Source organism: Cryptomonas paramecium, chromosome 2 (assembly GCF_000194455.1).
Source record: "Cryptomonas paramecium strain CCAP977/2A chromosome 2, complete sequence".
Taxonomy (NCBI): domain Eukaryota; class Cryptophyceae; order Cryptomonadales; family Cryptomonadaceae; genus Cryptomonas; species Cryptomonas paramaecium.
The window spans coordinates 41147-56106 of NC_015330.1; the positions used below are offsets into that span (position 1 = coordinate 41147).

The 14960-nt window shown below is 25.5% G+C and overlaps 15 protein-coding genes and 4 non-coding genes across 19 annotated transcripts; 5 read left to right on the plus strand and 14 right to left on the minus strand.

Moving 5' to 3' along the window:
- On the plus strand, window positions 1-420 carry rps14 (40S ribosomal protein S14; the record flags this gene model as incomplete). The annotated part of the gene is made up of 1 exon (XM_003239720.1): window positions 1-420. The coding sequence occupies one exon, from the start codon at window positions 1-3 to the stop codon at window positions 418-420; it is 420 nt and encodes a 139-aa protein (XP_003239768.1).
- A 54-nt stretch (window positions 421-474) lies between these two features.
- tcpB (t-complex protein 1 beta SU) lies at window positions 475-1983 on the minus strand (the record flags this gene model as incomplete). Its single annotated transcript, XM_003239721.1, has 1 exon — window positions 475-1983. The coding sequence occupies one exon, from the start codon at window positions 1981-1983 to the stop codon at window positions 475-477; it is 1509 nt and encodes a 502-aa protein (XP_003239769.1).
- An 84-nt stretch (window positions 1984-2067) lies between these two features.
- Window positions 2068-3306, plus strand: nop56 (nucleolar protein; the record flags this gene model as incomplete). The annotated part of the gene is made up of 1 exon (XM_003239722.1): window positions 2068-3306. The coding sequence occupies one exon, from the start codon at window positions 2068-2070 to the stop codon at window positions 3304-3306; it is 1239 nt and encodes a 412-aa protein (XP_003239770.1).
- Window positions 3307-3308: 2 nt separating this feature from the next.
- trnL lies at window positions 3309-3388 on the minus strand. The gene has a single exon. It is a non-coding gene; the product is annotated as a tRNA-Leu (tRNA).
- Window positions 3389-3510: 122 nt separating this feature from the next.
- CPARA_2gsn001 lies at window positions 3511-3594 on the plus strand. The gene has a single exon. It is a non-coding gene; the product is annotated as a non-coding small nuclear RNA (snRNA) component of U6 snRNP (small nuclear RNA).
- Window positions 3595-3624: 30 nt separating this feature from the next.
- prsB3 (26S proteasome SU) lies at window positions 3625-4230 on the plus strand (the record flags this gene model as incomplete). The annotated part of the gene is made up of 1 exon (XM_003239723.1): window positions 3625-4230. One exon carries the CDS (start codon window positions 3625-3627, stop codon window positions 4228-4230), a length of 606 nt encoding a protein of 201 aa, XP_003239771.1.
- Window positions 4231-4246: 16 nt separating this feature from the next.
- rpl7 (60S ribosomal protein L7) lies at window positions 4247-4987 on the minus strand (the record flags this gene model as incomplete). Its single annotated transcript, XM_003239724.1, has 1 exon — window positions 4247-4987. The coding sequence occupies one exon, from the start codon at window positions 4985-4987 to the stop codon at window positions 4247-4249; it is 741 nt and encodes a 246-aa protein (XP_003239772.1).
- Window positions 4988-5194: 207 nt separating this feature from the next.
- Window positions 5195-5626, minus strand: CPARA_2gp217 (hypothetical protein; the record flags this gene model as incomplete). Its single annotated transcript, XM_003239725.1, has 1 exon — window positions 5195-5626. The coding sequence occupies one exon, from the start codon at window positions 5624-5626 to the stop codon at window positions 5195-5197; it is 432 nt and encodes a 143-aa protein (XP_003239773.1).
- Window positions 5627-5714: 88 nt separating this feature from the next.
- On the minus strand, window positions 5715-5796 carry trnL. The gene has a single exon. It is a non-coding gene; the product is annotated as a tRNA-Leu (tRNA).
- A 313-nt stretch (window positions 5797-6109) lies between these two features.
- Window positions 6110-6310, minus strand: CPARA_2gp218 (hypothetical protein; the record flags this gene model as incomplete). The annotated part of the gene is made up of 1 exon (XM_003239726.1): window positions 6110-6310. The coding sequence occupies one exon, from the start codon at window positions 6308-6310 to the stop codon at window positions 6110-6112; it is 201 nt and encodes a 66-aa protein (XP_003239774.1).
- Window positions 6311-6462: 152 nt separating this feature from the next.
- Window positions 6463-7215, minus strand: CPARA_2gp219 (hypothetical protein; the record flags this gene model as incomplete). Its single annotated transcript, XM_003239727.1, has 1 exon — window positions 6463-7215. The coding sequence occupies one exon, from the start codon at window positions 7213-7215 to the stop codon at window positions 6463-6465; it is 753 nt and encodes a 250-aa protein (XP_003239775.1).
- A 72-nt stretch (window positions 7216-7287) lies between these two features.
- On the minus strand, window positions 7288-7608 carry CPARA_2gp220 (hypothetical protein; the record flags this gene model as incomplete). The annotated part of the gene is made up of 1 exon (XM_003239728.1): window positions 7288-7608. The coding sequence occupies one exon, from the start codon at window positions 7606-7608 to the stop codon at window positions 7288-7290; it is 321 nt and encodes a 106-aa protein (XP_003239776.1).
- Window positions 7609-7781: 173 nt separating this feature from the next.
- hsf (heat shock transcription factor) lies at window positions 7782-8429 on the minus strand (the record flags this gene model as incomplete). The annotated part of the gene is made up of 1 exon (XM_003239729.1): window positions 7782-8429. One exon carries the CDS (start codon window positions 8427-8429, stop codon window positions 7782-7784), a length of 648 nt encoding a protein of 215 aa, XP_003239777.1.
- A 26-nt stretch (window positions 8430-8455) lies between these two features.
- On the minus strand, window positions 8456-9367 carry CPARA_2gp222 (hypothetical protein; the record flags this gene model as incomplete). Its single annotated transcript, XM_003239730.1, has 1 exon — window positions 8456-9367. The coding sequence occupies one exon, from the start codon at window positions 9365-9367 to the stop codon at window positions 8456-8458; it is 912 nt and encodes a 303-aa protein (XP_003239778.1).
- Window positions 9368-9449, plus strand: trnY. Its single transcript is given in 2 exon segments — window positions 9368-9403; window positions 9414-9449. It is a non-coding gene; the product is annotated as a tRNA-Tyr (tRNA).
- Window positions 9450-9501: 52 nt separating this feature from the next.
- CPARA_2gp223 (hypothetical protein) lies at window positions 9502-11811 on the minus strand (the record flags this gene model as incomplete). Its single annotated transcript, XM_003239731.1, has 1 exon — window positions 9502-11811. The coding sequence occupies one exon, from the start codon at window positions 11809-11811 to the stop codon at window positions 9502-9504; it is 2310 nt and encodes a 769-aa protein (XP_003239779.1).
- Window positions 11812-11832: 21 nt separating this feature from the next.
- CPARA_2gp224 (hypothetical protein) lies at window positions 11833-12291 on the minus strand (the record flags this gene model as incomplete). Its single annotated transcript, XM_003239732.1, has 1 exon — window positions 11833-12291. The coding sequence occupies one exon, from the start codon at window positions 12289-12291 to the stop codon at window positions 11833-11835; it is 459 nt and encodes a 152-aa protein (XP_003239780.1).
- A 174-nt stretch (window positions 12292-12465) lies between these two features.
- On the minus strand, window positions 12466-12963 carry eif2B (translation initiation factor eiF2 beta-subunit; the record flags this gene model as incomplete). Its single annotated transcript, XM_003239733.1, has 1 exon — window positions 12466-12963. One exon carries the CDS (start codon window positions 12961-12963, stop codon window positions 12466-12468), a length of 498 nt encoding a protein of 165 aa, XP_003239781.1.
- A 515-nt stretch (window positions 12964-13478) lies between these two features.
- Window positions 13479-14939, minus strand: CPARA_2gp226 (hypothetical protein; the record flags this gene model as incomplete). Its single annotated transcript, XM_003239734.1, has 1 exon — window positions 13479-14939. One exon carries the CDS (start codon window positions 14937-14939, stop codon window positions 13479-13481), a length of 1461 nt encoding a protein of 486 aa, XP_003239782.1.
- Between the last annotated feature and the right edge of the window lie 21 nt (window positions 14940-14960).

The window sequence follows — 14960 nt, forward strand, 5'->3', positions numbered from 1 at the left end:
ATGGATGATAATAAAAATGTACATACCAAACAAACTATTTACAATTTCGGAATTGCTCATATATTTGCTTCTTTCAATGATACCTTTATTCATATAACTGATTTATCGGGTTCTGAAACTTTAATAAGAAGAACCGGAGGAATGGAAGTTAAATCAGATAGAGACGAATCTTCTCCTTATGCTGCGATGATAGCAGCTCAAAAAGCTTCTGAAAAATGCAAAGAGTTGGGCATAAATGCGCTGCATATTAGGCTAAGGGCCACCGGTGGAAACAGAACCAGAACACTAGGTCCAGGCGCTCAAAGTGCTATAAGAGCTCTTGCTCGTTCTGGTATAAAAATCGGAAGAATCGAAGATGTTACTCCTGTTCCAACTGATTGTACAAGGAGAAAAGGAGGAAGAAGGGGAAGAAGGTTATAAAATTTTTTTTTACAATAATTGTCTTGATTTATAAATGAATTGATACAATTTTTTTTATTTCAAAATTGTATCAATTCTCAGAATCATTTCAACTGTTTCAACTGCCGATATTATCATTTGTGTTTTTAACTTGAATAACTCAATTAAGCCTAATTTATCTGCCTGAGCAACATTTTTCTTTTTGATATCTATACAAGCTTTTGCGTTTCCTTTTTGGCAAGCTGTTTTTAACTGAGAAATCAAAAACGTAGAATCTACTTCAGCGTTTTCAAGAAGTATTTTAACTAGATTCCGAATAGATCTAGAAAAAGCAAGTATTGCCATAGATACCTTACTTTTAAATTTTTGAGAAAAATTTTCTAACTTTAAAAACAAAAAAATGTCTGTATTTCCTCCTCCCCATACAAACCGAGGGTCCCTAATAGATCGACTCAGTACACACAATGCATCGTGTACAGATCGCTCGACTTCGTCGAGTAATTGCTGAGTAGATCCGCGTATAACCAATGTACATGCATTTATTTTTAGTTTTCCGTTGAACCTGACCATTTTTTCTCGATTTACCATAATCTCTTCGACAATTTTACAGTATCCTAATTTGATTTTAGAAGGCTCGTCAAACGTAGAAACAATTTCTCCACCTGTTACCAAAGAAAGACGTTCTATACCTTCAAAATCAGCATGTTCTATGCTAACTATTCCATAATTTGTCAGAAAAGACTCTTGTTTGTTATAAATCAACTGTCGATTGACAAATACATTTGCTCCGTGAAAAATTATTTTTTTACATTTGTCTAATATTTTTTTTTGATCAGCTATTTCAATTCTAGCAAGATTTGCCAATGTAAAAGTTTTTATTTTAGTTCCGTAAATTTTAATTTTATCAGAATCAAGAGCGGTGTTTGCAATTAATATTTTTGCATTTTCAATTCTTTTTGGTTGGCCTACTCCCATTTTACTCTCTAGTATAAATCCTTCTTCTAAAAAAGAATCTCTGATAGAACCTCCTATTTTTTTTATTATTTTAATATAACGAATATCAATATTCCCATTCAATTTTAACACTGCTTCCACCAAAAGTTTAGCAAAATGATCTCGGACTGGAAATACTATTTTAGAACATAACGTTGTCTTAGCCAAATCAAATAAATGTTCGCAAAAAAGCTTTTCATTCTTGTTTTCACTAAACATAATTGAATTCAAAATCGAAAGTGCTTCGCGAGCGGCTAATTTATATCCCTTAATTATAATTTGAGGATGAATTTGGATACCGATTAGTTTTTCTGCTTCTGAAACTAATTCTCCAATTAAACATGATACAGAAGTTGTTCCGTCTCCGATTTCATTGTCATACGTATTTATTAAATTATCGAAAATTTTTTTAACAATATTATTATAAAAAGCATTTTTTAATATAGTTGCCCCGTCATTAGTAATTTTTATATCACCTTTTTTTGATATTAATAACTTATCCATTCCTCGTGGGCCTAGTGTAGATTTTACAAATCCAATTACTTTTTTAATTTCATAAAATAAGATTAAATTTTTTCGAAAATATAACATATTTTATTAGGACAATATTTTTTCTGCTTTACCACTTTTTACACATATAGAAATTGCATTGAAATCTTCTTGTCCAGAAAAGAAATGCTTTTGTTATATGAAAATGTTATGGGATATTTTCTTTTTGTCTACAAAAAAAGTTTTGTAAACAAATTGAATCCGATAAATTTTAAAAAATCAATTTTTAATGATAATTTTTTTTTTAAAAATATTACTTTACTAGGCTTCAGTCCTTTTATTTCAACTAATCACGCTTTCCAAAATATTGTTTGTATAAACGAAAGTATATGCAATTCTTATCTCTTAAAATTTGTAATTCGAACCTTAAAAAAATTATCGTATAAGACAAAATTAGGTGTACTAGATTTTAAACTGGCTGCGAGTATATACAAATTTGTTAATATAAAAATAACGTCAAATGAAAATATGATCAAAGTTACCAAAATAATTAAGACATACTTCGAAAGGTTTAAAAATAAATGGATCAATGAAAGCATAACCAAATCTCAACGTGTGATGGCTTATTTTTTTTCTCAATCAAAAGTCAAAATCAGTCAAATAAAGAACGAAAACATAGTTTTTCATATTATTTCACTAATTGAACAAATCGATATTGATATAAATATGCTGACGATGATATGCAGAGAATGGTATTCGTGGTATTTTCCTGAATTATCAGAAATCATAAAAGAAAATTTCTTGTATTCTTTGATTATAAAATTTGTAGGAAATAAAGCAAAATTAGATGTTAAAAAATTACCAGAGCTTGAAATAATTACTAATTGTAAAAATATTGCAAAAAAAATTTTTCAAAAGGCTAGATTTAGTATAGGATCTAATATATCTAAAATCGATTTGTTAATTGTAAGATTTATTTGTTTACAAATATTTTTAATTAATAAATTTCGTAATAAATTACTAAAATATTTAAAAAAAAAAACCAATCTAGTTTTTCCAAATTTAACCGAGCTGTTAGGGGAAGTAGGTTCAGCCAAATTAGTTTCTTCGTTCGGATGTTTAAAAAATTTGGTTAAATTATCTTCTTCGACCGTTCAGATGTTAAGTACTGAAAAAAAATCTCTTTCGATATCGAATCGTCAAAAAAATGTTTCAACAAACTTTCTTTTCAATAATCATTTTGCAAGTAAAATCAAAAATTGTCATAAAAAACAATTTACAAGACATTTGACTGATAAATTAGTTATGGCAGCGAGAGTTGATTATTTTTCTACAGTGCGAAACAAGTTGTATGGAAAAATTTACAAATATCAAATTGCACATAAAATGAAAAAAAAAATATTCGCAGAAGACGGAACAGTCTAATCTGATACAGATGAGATTCGAACTCATGCCCATTCAGACTGACGCCTTAAGTCAGCACCTTAAACCACTCGGTCACTGTATCCTGAATTTTATTTTTTATATATTATAAAGTTAAAATAAACTAAAAAAGCACATTTTTTTTCTTTTTGTATTAATACTTTTTTTAAAATGTAAGCAGCACTAGAGTGCTTTTAAATTAAGTTAGATACGATACAGAGAAGATTAGCATGGCCCCTGTATAAGGATGACATGTAAGACTATGGTGTTTTTATCTATATTTTCTCTCGGTAATCTTTTGTTTACGCTATATTTTTTTTCATGAATTATACAGGCGGCTGCGTAGTTGCTATGGGAGGAAAAAAATGTATTGCGCTTGCGTGTGATCTTCGTTTTGGCAACGAATATTTCACATGTGGCTGCGCTACTCCCCGAATTTTCAAAATTAATAAAAAAGTTATAATTGGAATGACAGGTTTATTCGGAGATATATCTTCTGTAAAACAAGACCTTGAATATAAAATGTCATTACATTCGTTTGAAAAAAATTTATCTGTACAGTTTTTCAATATTTGTAATATTTTATCTAATTTACTCTATCAAAAAAGATTTTGTCCTTTGTTTCTCGAAAATATAGTATGTGGATTAGATGAAGAATTCGAGCCTACTATAACTTCTATGGATATATTAGGGTCAAGTGTATTTTCTTCGAACTTTGCAATCGTAGGAACATGTAATCAAAATTTATATGGCTTATGTGAAATGTTTTGGAAACCTGGCCTAGATTTTACCGAATTGTTTGAAATTATAGTACATTGTCTAATTACAGCTTCTAATAGAAACTGTTTAAGCGGATGGGGGTGTATGGTTAAAATAATGTCTCCAAACGGAATCGTCACTAAAATTATAAAAACCAAAGTCGATTGATCTTTCTCTCAAAAAATTAATTCATTTTGAGTATCAATTTGTTTATGGAATCTTCCCAATTTCCCAGTACCCCGCCTTCCGAAACATGTTTCTTTTTACCCACACTGCCATATCCTTTTCTAGGAGATGTTAGTTTAAACGGCCATAAGAAATTATTAACTTCTTTAAAACGAGGTCCTGCTGTAAATAACTCTTGAACCATATCTTCAACTGCATAAATCCCGATGGGGGATAGTGCATTTTGAATTATTTCATTATTTAATAAGCGTATTCTTTGCCATGCGTTTTTTTTTCCTATTTTTACGTAGCCTCTTTTTTCAATCAAAAGCTTGATATTTTTTAGAGAAGGATATCCGTATGCTACGTATTTTTCAATTTTTTTAACCATACTAATTGTGGATGAATTAATTTTTACGAATACCCCGTGGTTAATTTTATTTAATCTAAATAATTCTAATATCTTTTTTATCTGAGGAGATATTTTATTGATTCCTTTTACTCTAATTACGAATAACACTTTTTTATTTTCGGGAATATAAAATTTTCCTTCCCTAGCCGCAATTTTTTTCTGTTCTCTATGATACTGATTCTTTTCTTTATATTGTTTTGCATAAAAGTCGGCACGAACATAAATTTTTTTTAAATTTTTTTTCTTATTTTCGTAAAAATTTTTTTTTAGTAACGTTTTTTCTAGTATTTTTTCCTCAAATGTTATACGTTTTTTTTCCAACGAAGACATGCGAGTTTGAAAAGTCATACCAGTTTTTGTATAAAATTATTTCTTTTTGTAGTGCTTTTTCTAAGATTTGATTTATATAAAAAGATACTTTTTTTTAAAAAACAGCTAGACAAATTTGACGAGGTGTTGATGTTTAATAAATTTAAACTTTTTTTTTTATGAAATATAAAAAGAGCTGAATTTGATTTATATTCAAATAACTTGTCTTTTCGGAATAAATTTAATTTATCCTTTTTTTTTTTTTATAATATGTTTTTTTTCATAAATTAAAACATTATCTTGGACACACGTATCGTGGCAATAGTTTTGGAAATTTTTTTTAAAAAAAGACGAAAAACACAAAATCCATTGCTTTGTATATTTAAATTCGGCTGATAAATAAATTTTTTTTTTAAAAAAAAAGAGGTTTGGACAAACGTCGCAAATTTTCGAATAAAGGTTTGTATAAAAACCAAGATATCGTTTAAAATGCCATCTTAAATTTTTTATTTTAAATAAAATTTTAAACAATATTAAATATTTTGTTTTATTATACAACATGTTTTTATTTTGATAAAATTTCAAATAAGAAAATATTAAAAGGTATTTTTTTTTAAAAAAACACATACAGATATTTAAGTATAAAAAAAAGAGAAATGAAAATTCGGACTGATTCATTGTAAATAAAATTAATTTAGGTTACCCTCACTTTTACTTCATATAATTATATTTTCAAGCAGCTTGCTCAAATGAAAATTTTTAAATCTGAAGTGAATGGGATTTGAACCCATGCCTTTTTATAGACCGGAGCCTAAATCCGGCGCCTTAGACCACTCGGCCATCACTCCTTATGTAAAAGAAAAGTTTGATTTACAGAATTAATTGTTTTTAATTTTATTGAAACAGTAAAGAAAAAAGACTCCGGTAAAACAAAAAAAACATGTCACATTTTCAATTTGAATTATATTTTTATAGTTTTCTTGATACAAACGAAATAAATAAAACTTAGATTATTTTAAACACGATATTTTTTTTATTCAACACCTCTTTTTTTTTAAAAAAAATACTAATTATAAGTAAATCATGAACATTTTACATAAAATTTTTGTTTTAAATATACAAATCTAATTAAAATTTAAAAATTGTTTATAAGAAATAATATTATGAAACTAAAAAAATTTTACATTTGTTATCTAACGCAACTATTGAGTCGTTAAAAAAGGGAGACCAAGCTATTTTCTGAATTTTCTTTCTAGTAATAATTTTTGTTTTGTTTATATAATTAAAATTTCCAATTATTTCATATTTCAATATAGAACCATAGTCATCTAATATAGCCAATTTATTGGATTGTTGACACATGCTGACATAAGTTATCTTATTTAGAGATTTTTGAAAACAAAACAAGCTATTGTGATTTGTTTTTTTAATATAACGTTTATCAAATATGGATAAAATCCCGTTTTTTTCAATTTCTATAAAATAATTTTCTGAAAAAATCCAATTCACATCTTTTACGTCTTTTTTTTTTTAAAAATCAAAGTTTCATTGCATCTATTATCAGCTATAGAATAAGAAGAATCTTTCATAATTGTTATATATTCAAACTTGTTAAAGGGACTGGATTTTACACAAACAGGTTCGTTTTTTCTATGTTTAAATATTTGAAAATGTTTTTCTTTATTCACATCAATATGAACAATTTCTCCATTTTTTAAACACCCTAGTATTATGTTTTTGTCAATTTTATTCCATGACAAATCGTTTATACAAAAATTATTAACAATATGTTTATCAGAATTATTTTGTAAATTAAATTTAATTTGATCGGAGAAGCTTGTGTAATTGACATTTTCTTCACCTTGCATTTCCCATAAAATTATTTTTCCGCGTACAGTTCCAGTAGCAAAAAAAACAGTAGAATAATAATTAAAATCACTAAATAAGCACATATCCATGCATTTGATTGTTGAGAATATTTTTTTTTGATAACTTAAAAAAATATTATTTATTTTCATACCAGTTGAATTTAAGCTAAACACATTTACATTACTTTCATTGTTTAAATTTTCAAAAAAAATCAAACGAGAACTTTTTTTTTGTACACAATCTTCAGAAATTCGACAAGAATCATCTAAATCAAAATTTTCAAAAAATTGTTCAGTTTCTTCTTTTTCTAACAAATAGTTATACCGCGAATTAGACAAATCAAATTTGTTTTTAAAAATATCAGGCATAAAAGCTAATTGTTTTGAAACCCAGAACATCTGATTTACAAATAATTGGATTTATTGATAATAAAATACAATAGTTGTTTATAATATTTTTTTTTAAAACATTTAAACAAATTGTGATTGTATAAAAAATTTATAGTTTATTTTTATTTCCCCGATTAATTTTGTGTCAAAATTTAAAACAAAAGAAAACAGTTTATCTTTTTTAGAAAGCAAATTTCTATTCAAGATCATTTTTGGAAAATAACTCCAAATCAAATTCACCATGGGAAATGACTTTCTTTTTATAGTGAATTTTTTATAATTTTTAATTGGTTTAGTTTTAAAAAATTGTACTATATAAGATGGGATATAAAATTTAGGCTGTTTCGAATATGGCCCAAAAGTTCTTATATAGGTTAATTTATTTATATCTTTTTTTATCATTTTTGGTATTACCAATAAAATTGTGAATTGGTATTTAGTTTTTTTTCGTTCAATTCATAAAAATTTTTATGTATTACAACATAAAAAGTAAAACAACTTTTTTTAAATAATATACAATTTTCAGAAAACAAAATTCTAGCACGAATAAACAAAATCTACGCGATATCTACTAGTCAACTCAAATAGTTCATTTTCGAACTAAACGAATCTATGTACGCAGGTTTATTTTTTTTTGACATCAAAAAAGTTTTAAACATATAACAACAAGCCGAAGGCATTTCCAGTCTATGTTCATGCAAAATTATTCTTGAAAAATAGCCGAAAATGAAACTTTTTAAATGGTTTAATTCTGTTTCCATTTTTTTCTGAACATGTTCTAAGTATTTTTGATTTACCAGAAATTTTTCTTGTCTTCTGCATATATCTAATATATCTTTAGCAAGAATTTGTCTATAATTGATAAAAAAAGAAAATTGTTTTTGTATTTTTTGATAATAGTATTTTAAATAAGTATTATTATGGTTTTTGATGAGCTTTTTTCTTCGAACTATGTTGTTCAATTTATGTTTATATCCCCATCTAAAATTTTCATGGCCAAAAATCCATTCATCAGGATGTAATTTGTGAAATCCGTATTGATTAAGTTGCCTTACAAAAGAAGAAAAATTATTATGTTTAAAATAACGAGGCAACACTATAAAAGAAAATTCGATAGGCTTGTGAACTATGAATGACTTGCCGTCTTTTTCCCAAGACACGAGATCGTCGATAAAATTGTCACTAACCAATTCATACAACTTTGTCAAAAAAGGAGCAGGCATTAAAATGGTAATTTGCTTATGTAAATTTAAAAAGATTTTAAGAAACTAATTCGATTATTATGTATTTTGAACGATTTTGTTTCGCATTCTTGCCTTATATCCCACAACTTTACAACATTCGATGTATCGTAAGAAATAAAAGAAGTATTTTCGTGGTGAAAATTCTTAATATCTATTTGCTCGATTGAACCGATGTGTCCTTTCCACTGTCTGACTATCTTTTTAACTCTTAAATCCCATAAAGATATATTCCTACTTGTACCTCCGGTCAAAAGTATATTTTTGTTATAAAATTTAATTGAATTTTGAAAAAAACTATGATTTGAAAATTTAGAGCACATGGGTTCAGATAAAATATGAACCAAAATTCCATGATTTGTGTAAATATGCATGAAATTTTTTTTTGTCTGAACAAGAAAACACTTTTCATGCAAAGAACTTTCTATTTTCGATATATTTTCCTTTATTTTTATTTTTCCAGAAAAAAACAAACTATCTTTAAATATACTCCATATATTAAGACAATCTTTTCCGTCGCTCGTTATAAATAAATTTGATTTTGGAATATGAGAAGAATATTTGATTTTGAATTGAGAAAAAACTTTATAATCCAGATTCCAATTACCAAAAGATTTTTTCCATGCATAAAAAAAATTTTCATCTGTTATAAAAATAAAATTTTTTTGTGATGGGATTGTAAATATATTCGTAAAAAGTTCTTCCGAATATTTAATTCTTGTTTCTTTTCTACTTTTTATATTAAAAATTCCAACGAATTTATTTTCCAATCCCACGAGCATATGTTTTTCGTCAAATTTTATTAGAGGTTTTATAACTCCGAAACATAAACGAAAGTTTATACACGCAGTATATTTTGTCGTTTTAAAATCAAATATTTTTAATATTCCATTTGTAAATCCCAAGCATATACGGGTCATCCAGCTTTAGCTCAGTGGTAGAGCATCTGACTGTAAAATATAAAAAATCAGAGTGTCGCTGGTTCAAATCTAGCAAGCTGGAAGTGTATTTGCGCAGTATATTTTTTTTGGTTTTTTATAAAATTATTTTAACCTCAGTTTGTTTTTGCTGTGTAATTTTTTTTCAATAATCTTGAAAAATAAAAAAGATTATCTAGAGACTGGGAATCAGAAAAATAATTTTTCTTATTTTTTAAAACGATATCAATAATTTTTTTTAGCATATTTAAGTTTTTTCTGGAGTTGAATTTTTGATATAATTTAACTACTTCTTTTTTTTTTAAATTCAAAAAAAAACTAGAAATCAAAAGTTTAAATGTTTCGTTTTTTTTACCGAAAAAACGAAACATTATATCTTGTTCGAACAAATTCGGCATATTTTTATAAGCCTTCAATTTCTCAAAAGAAGAAGAATAATATTGGTTTTTTTTGAAATCGAAAGATGTATCGAATTCATCCAATCGGTTAATTTTCCATATTTTAATATGTTTATCTTTTGACCCGCTTGCTAAAAAATTTCCATTACCGGAGCATTTTAATGTCCAAACAGGACCCATATGGCATTTTTTTATTTCATACATAAAATCAGGATCAACATTTTTCCAATATAAAATGCCTCCACAACGCGACGCTGCAAATAGATTAGAAGTGTGTTTTTGAAATTCGATTGAGGTAATCGCTGAAAAATTTGTTTTTATAACTTTTTTTTGAATTTTTCGATCAATATCCCATAGCCTAAAAGAAGAATCCACGGAACCAGATGCCAATATATTATAATTTGTGATCGCGGTGCATATTACCGGTAAAGTGTGTCCTTCAAGATGAAAAATAAACTTTAAGCTATCAAGTTGAAACATACTTATTTTTGAAGATAAACTACATATAATTATAACATTTTTGGAACAGATAATTTTACCGGATAAAATTTGTTCATGTGAATTAAGAGTTTTTAAAATAGAAATTTTTGAAAATTCCAATTCCCATAATTTTAAAGAGCCATCGCCTCCTGTTGTTGAAATTAAAAAACAATTTTTAGTAATATCTATAGACCAAATAGGCCCTTCGTGTGCTTTAGGATAAATAAATAAAATTTTTTTTGATATTATATCATAGATTTCAATTTTTCCCGATTTAGTTCCTAGTACAACATTTCTCTTATTGCATAAAACGAAACACAGTCCCTGTGAAATGGTTGATATTTTATTTAACAATTTTTTGGAATATAAGCACCATATGTAAATTTGCTTACAAACACCACATAAGTTCAAAATAGAATAACTGTTTTTAAACCATTTAACTTCCCTGATTTCGCTTTCATGATATTCTATTTTTATTTTAAATATTTTTTGAAAAAAAAATTTATTTTTTTTCAAACTCAAACTTAATCTAAAAAATTTATATATCTGTATAACATGTGTATTATAATGCATCAAAACCATCAAGCTTTTACAATCGTTACTCTCTTGTAAATCAATTCCTAAAATTCGAGAATTGAAAAAAAGCACAAATGGTTTAAAAAGAATTTTATTCGATTTAGGTTTTAATTTTCGATCATTTTTGTGAAATAAAAAAGAATATATATCTCGAATGGAAAATATGCTTAACTGTTTATTTGTTTTTATAAATAAGTAAGTCACGTTTTCGTTAACAAAAAGCTTGTAATCAGATATTTTACTGCTTTTCCAGAATTTTGCTATTGAAAATAATTTTAAATTATTAGATATTTGATAAAAATTGATTTCTGATTTTTGTGAAATAAGGATTAATAAATTTTTGTCAAAAATATAAGTAACATCCGATATATTTTTTTCTCGAACAAATATAGTCTTACTTGTTATTTTTTTCTTTATTTTCCAAATTTTAATTTTATTATCAAATCCAAGCGATAATATGTATAAGTTTGAAATACTTTTTAAAACCAAAGATAATAGCAACTTGATCTTGTTGTTATGTGCTTCTTGGATCTTGAAACTTTTGTTTTTTTTGAAAAAATCCCATATAATTATATCTATTCCAGACGAAGAAATGATTGAAAAATTATTTTTGACTAATTTTAAACAAGAAATAGCATGAAAATGCCCTAAGAAAGTCATGGAACATACAATTGACTTGTTAACATTTATTTTCCAAAGATGTATACATCCATCGTCAAAACCTACTCCAATAATTACGATTTTTAATCTAGAAATGTAAGAAACATCTGCGTTTTTTACGCTTTTCCATCTTTTAGAGATTTTAAAAAAAGAAGCTATTAAACAATTATTTTTCATATTCCACAAAAAAAAAGATTCTTTTTTAAATAAAACAGCTACATTTGAACCTTTTGTTCTTTTTGGGAAAAATAAAGAATGTACGCAATCTGAAACATCTCCGAGTGATGTCTTAAAGCAAATAGGGTGTTTCATGCTAAAATTTAATGAGCATCTTCATATTCCGAAAAACATGTTTAAACTATTGATAACTTTATTTAATGTTAAAATTAATTCAAATTCATTTTTGTTTTTAAAAGAGAAATTTGATTTACAATCAAAAAAATTCGACTTGCATTGATTTGAAATTTGCTCTTTTTTTTTACTTAAAATCTTTGATATATATATTTTAATTTTATTTTCAAACTCTACTTGATTTGGTAACTGAAAGTCAGTTTTTCTTGAACTCACAAACAAAGAGCGTTTGGTAATATTTTTCTTTTTCAAAATTTTGTTTCTGACCCGAATGTTTTGTTTCTGACCCGAATGTTTTGTTTTTTTTGAAAAAAAATTGTCAGGGTTGGTTAAAAATAACACATTAGAATAATATTTATCAACAGGTGATTGGTTTGTTTTCTTAAAACAAATGTTCAAATAACCATGATCTAATTTAAATTCGAAATTTTTAAATTTCATATTTTTTTTTTGATGAATATTGTTTGAAAAAAACAATTGTATTTTTTTTGCAAAAAAAATAAAATGTATGACTTGGTAAAAACAGATAGAAACATGGCTCCCATTTAAAAAATTTGCTTTTTTTTCAGTATTATAAATATTTATCTGATTTTTTTTGTTTTCAAGAAAAGTATGTTATTTTTTTTTCTGGACAGTAAATTCAATTTGTTTATATTTAATAAAACGACAGGCTTTGCAAAATTCGCATTTGAAGCATAAGAGCCGGTTGTTTTTGTTTTTTTTTAATTGAGTTGAAGAACTTCCACAACTTCCACATAGAACATATTCTTGTACGTAACTATGAAGAATTAACTGAATTCCTTTCGAATTAAAGCTTCCTCTTAAAAGAAGATATCCTTCTTTTTGAAAAGATCCAAGTGTGCCTAGTTCTTTTAACAAATAGTTTAAAACATGGTTAGGATGACGATTTAGTTTTAAACATATTTCTTTAAAATTTAAAAAAATTGTCTTCTTATTTCCTTCTTTTGTAATTCTAGGAAACAGGGTTAATTGATTTTTGACAAAAAAATAATCGTATGTATGTTTATTCAACATTTTTATCAAGCGATTCAACAAATTATAATATTCATAAAAAGTATCAAATAAATTGTCAAAATTATGAAAAACGGACATGATATAGAAACGATTTATTTATTTTTAATGAATATTATTATATGTATAAATTATGCGATTTTTTCTTAAATGAAATTATTTTTTAATTAACACAGTTAACCAATATTATCGTAAGCCAGTTTATGAAATAATTTGGTTTTTTTCTTATAAAACTTGTAAAAAGTTAATAGATGTTACAACGAAATGCAAATCGTGTGAATTTTTGTATCGAAGATCTATGTTTTATTAAGCAAAAAGTTGTTTATTTACATAATAAAACTGCTATTTTTTGAAAATTTATTTTGAAAATTTTTTTTCAAGCTTATATGTATAGAATATTTAATTTTCTGTTAATTTTTATTAGTTTCTTCATTAACCGCGAATTACTGGATCGGCAGTAATTATATAATTAAAATCATAATCTACAATTACGAAAAAAATTTTATATTTTATATGGATTAAACGTCGACTTTTTATAAATTATGATCATTTCAATCTTACGTAAATATAAATATAAAAAATATACGAACTTAAATTTAGTTACAAACATTATGTAATACTGGTAAATATATATATTTTGTCAATTGAATAAATTTATCAAGACTAGCATAAGTAGTTCTTCTGATAAAATTTTTTTCCCTAATTACCTTACAGGCTCGTGCGTTAGAAAAACAGCCTACTACGCAATTAAATTTCTTCGTGCACCATACTGCAAAAAGAGGTTTTTTGATTAGAAATTTAGAATCCATAACTACCATCAAATAAAAAGATATATATCGTAGGATATCAAATTCTAAATTTTTTTTCAGAAAATTTTTGAGAAAAAAATATCTAAAGAAAAACCCGTTTAGGTAGATTTTTTCGCGAAGTAAAATCCGAACAACTTTAACTATATATCTTTGATTAATTTTCGTATATTGTACATTAAATCTTACTACTTTTTTATCGAGAAATTTAACACAATTTTGACAAAAATTATTTTTATTTGCTTTTATCTTGTATATAAAATCATTTGTAGAAATTTTAAATAATTTATCTGAAGAAAAATTAGAATTAAAACGGTATAATTTTATAAAAGAATTGAGAGTTGGAAATTTAATTCCAATTTTTTTCATTTTTTTTTTAATACAAGTTAAAAAATTTTTTTTATTGCAATAAGTTGGTTTAAGAAAAAACCGAAATAATCTTATCATTCCTTTGTATTTCCATAAACGAAATTTTATAAAAAAAAAGGGAGTATAAGCCAGACTATTGGCCAAGGAAGTAAATTTCACGAAAAAAAAAGGCGTGTATTTTTTTTTTTTTAAAACATATGAATTTATCATAGCAATTCCTCTTTTAAAAGGCTGGTTTTTTTTCATTTTTCTCAGGAGGCTGGTTTTTTTGCTTATAAAAAACATAATATTTTTATAAATATTTTGGTTGATCAGACAAAACGAACGCAAAACTAATATGCAAATTATGTTTGCCCAAATTTCATCGTAAAAATTGAAGTTTAGTTTAAAAATCGAACCAATTGTAGTAGAAAAAGAAAAAAGTTTATTTACAAAATATTTCCTTTCTTCAAAATTTATTAGGCAAAATTTTTTTCCAATCAATAAATTATTAGAAAATATACAATTGCAAATTAGAGTAAAATTTTTTGAAAATAACCACACATGAAAATCTATTATGAATATTTTTTTTACAAAATAACGGTTGAATATTAAAAAATATTTCAAATTTACGTCATTTCCGAAACTTAAAAAAAACAACAAGAAATGCTTTTTTTTTTTGTGAATTTTTTTGCAAAAATAATTAGTTTCGGATTGATTTAAAACAAAAAATATTTCGTGTGTGATATTTTTCATGTTAAACATCGTAATTAAATAATCATAGACAAACGGAAGACTCGAATTATATTTCACATAAATTATTATAATTACTTGCGTTTTTAAATTTACCACGTCTTTCGAAAAATTACAAAAATTAGCTAAATTATTTTTTACAACTGACATAAATTTTATCGTAACAGATAC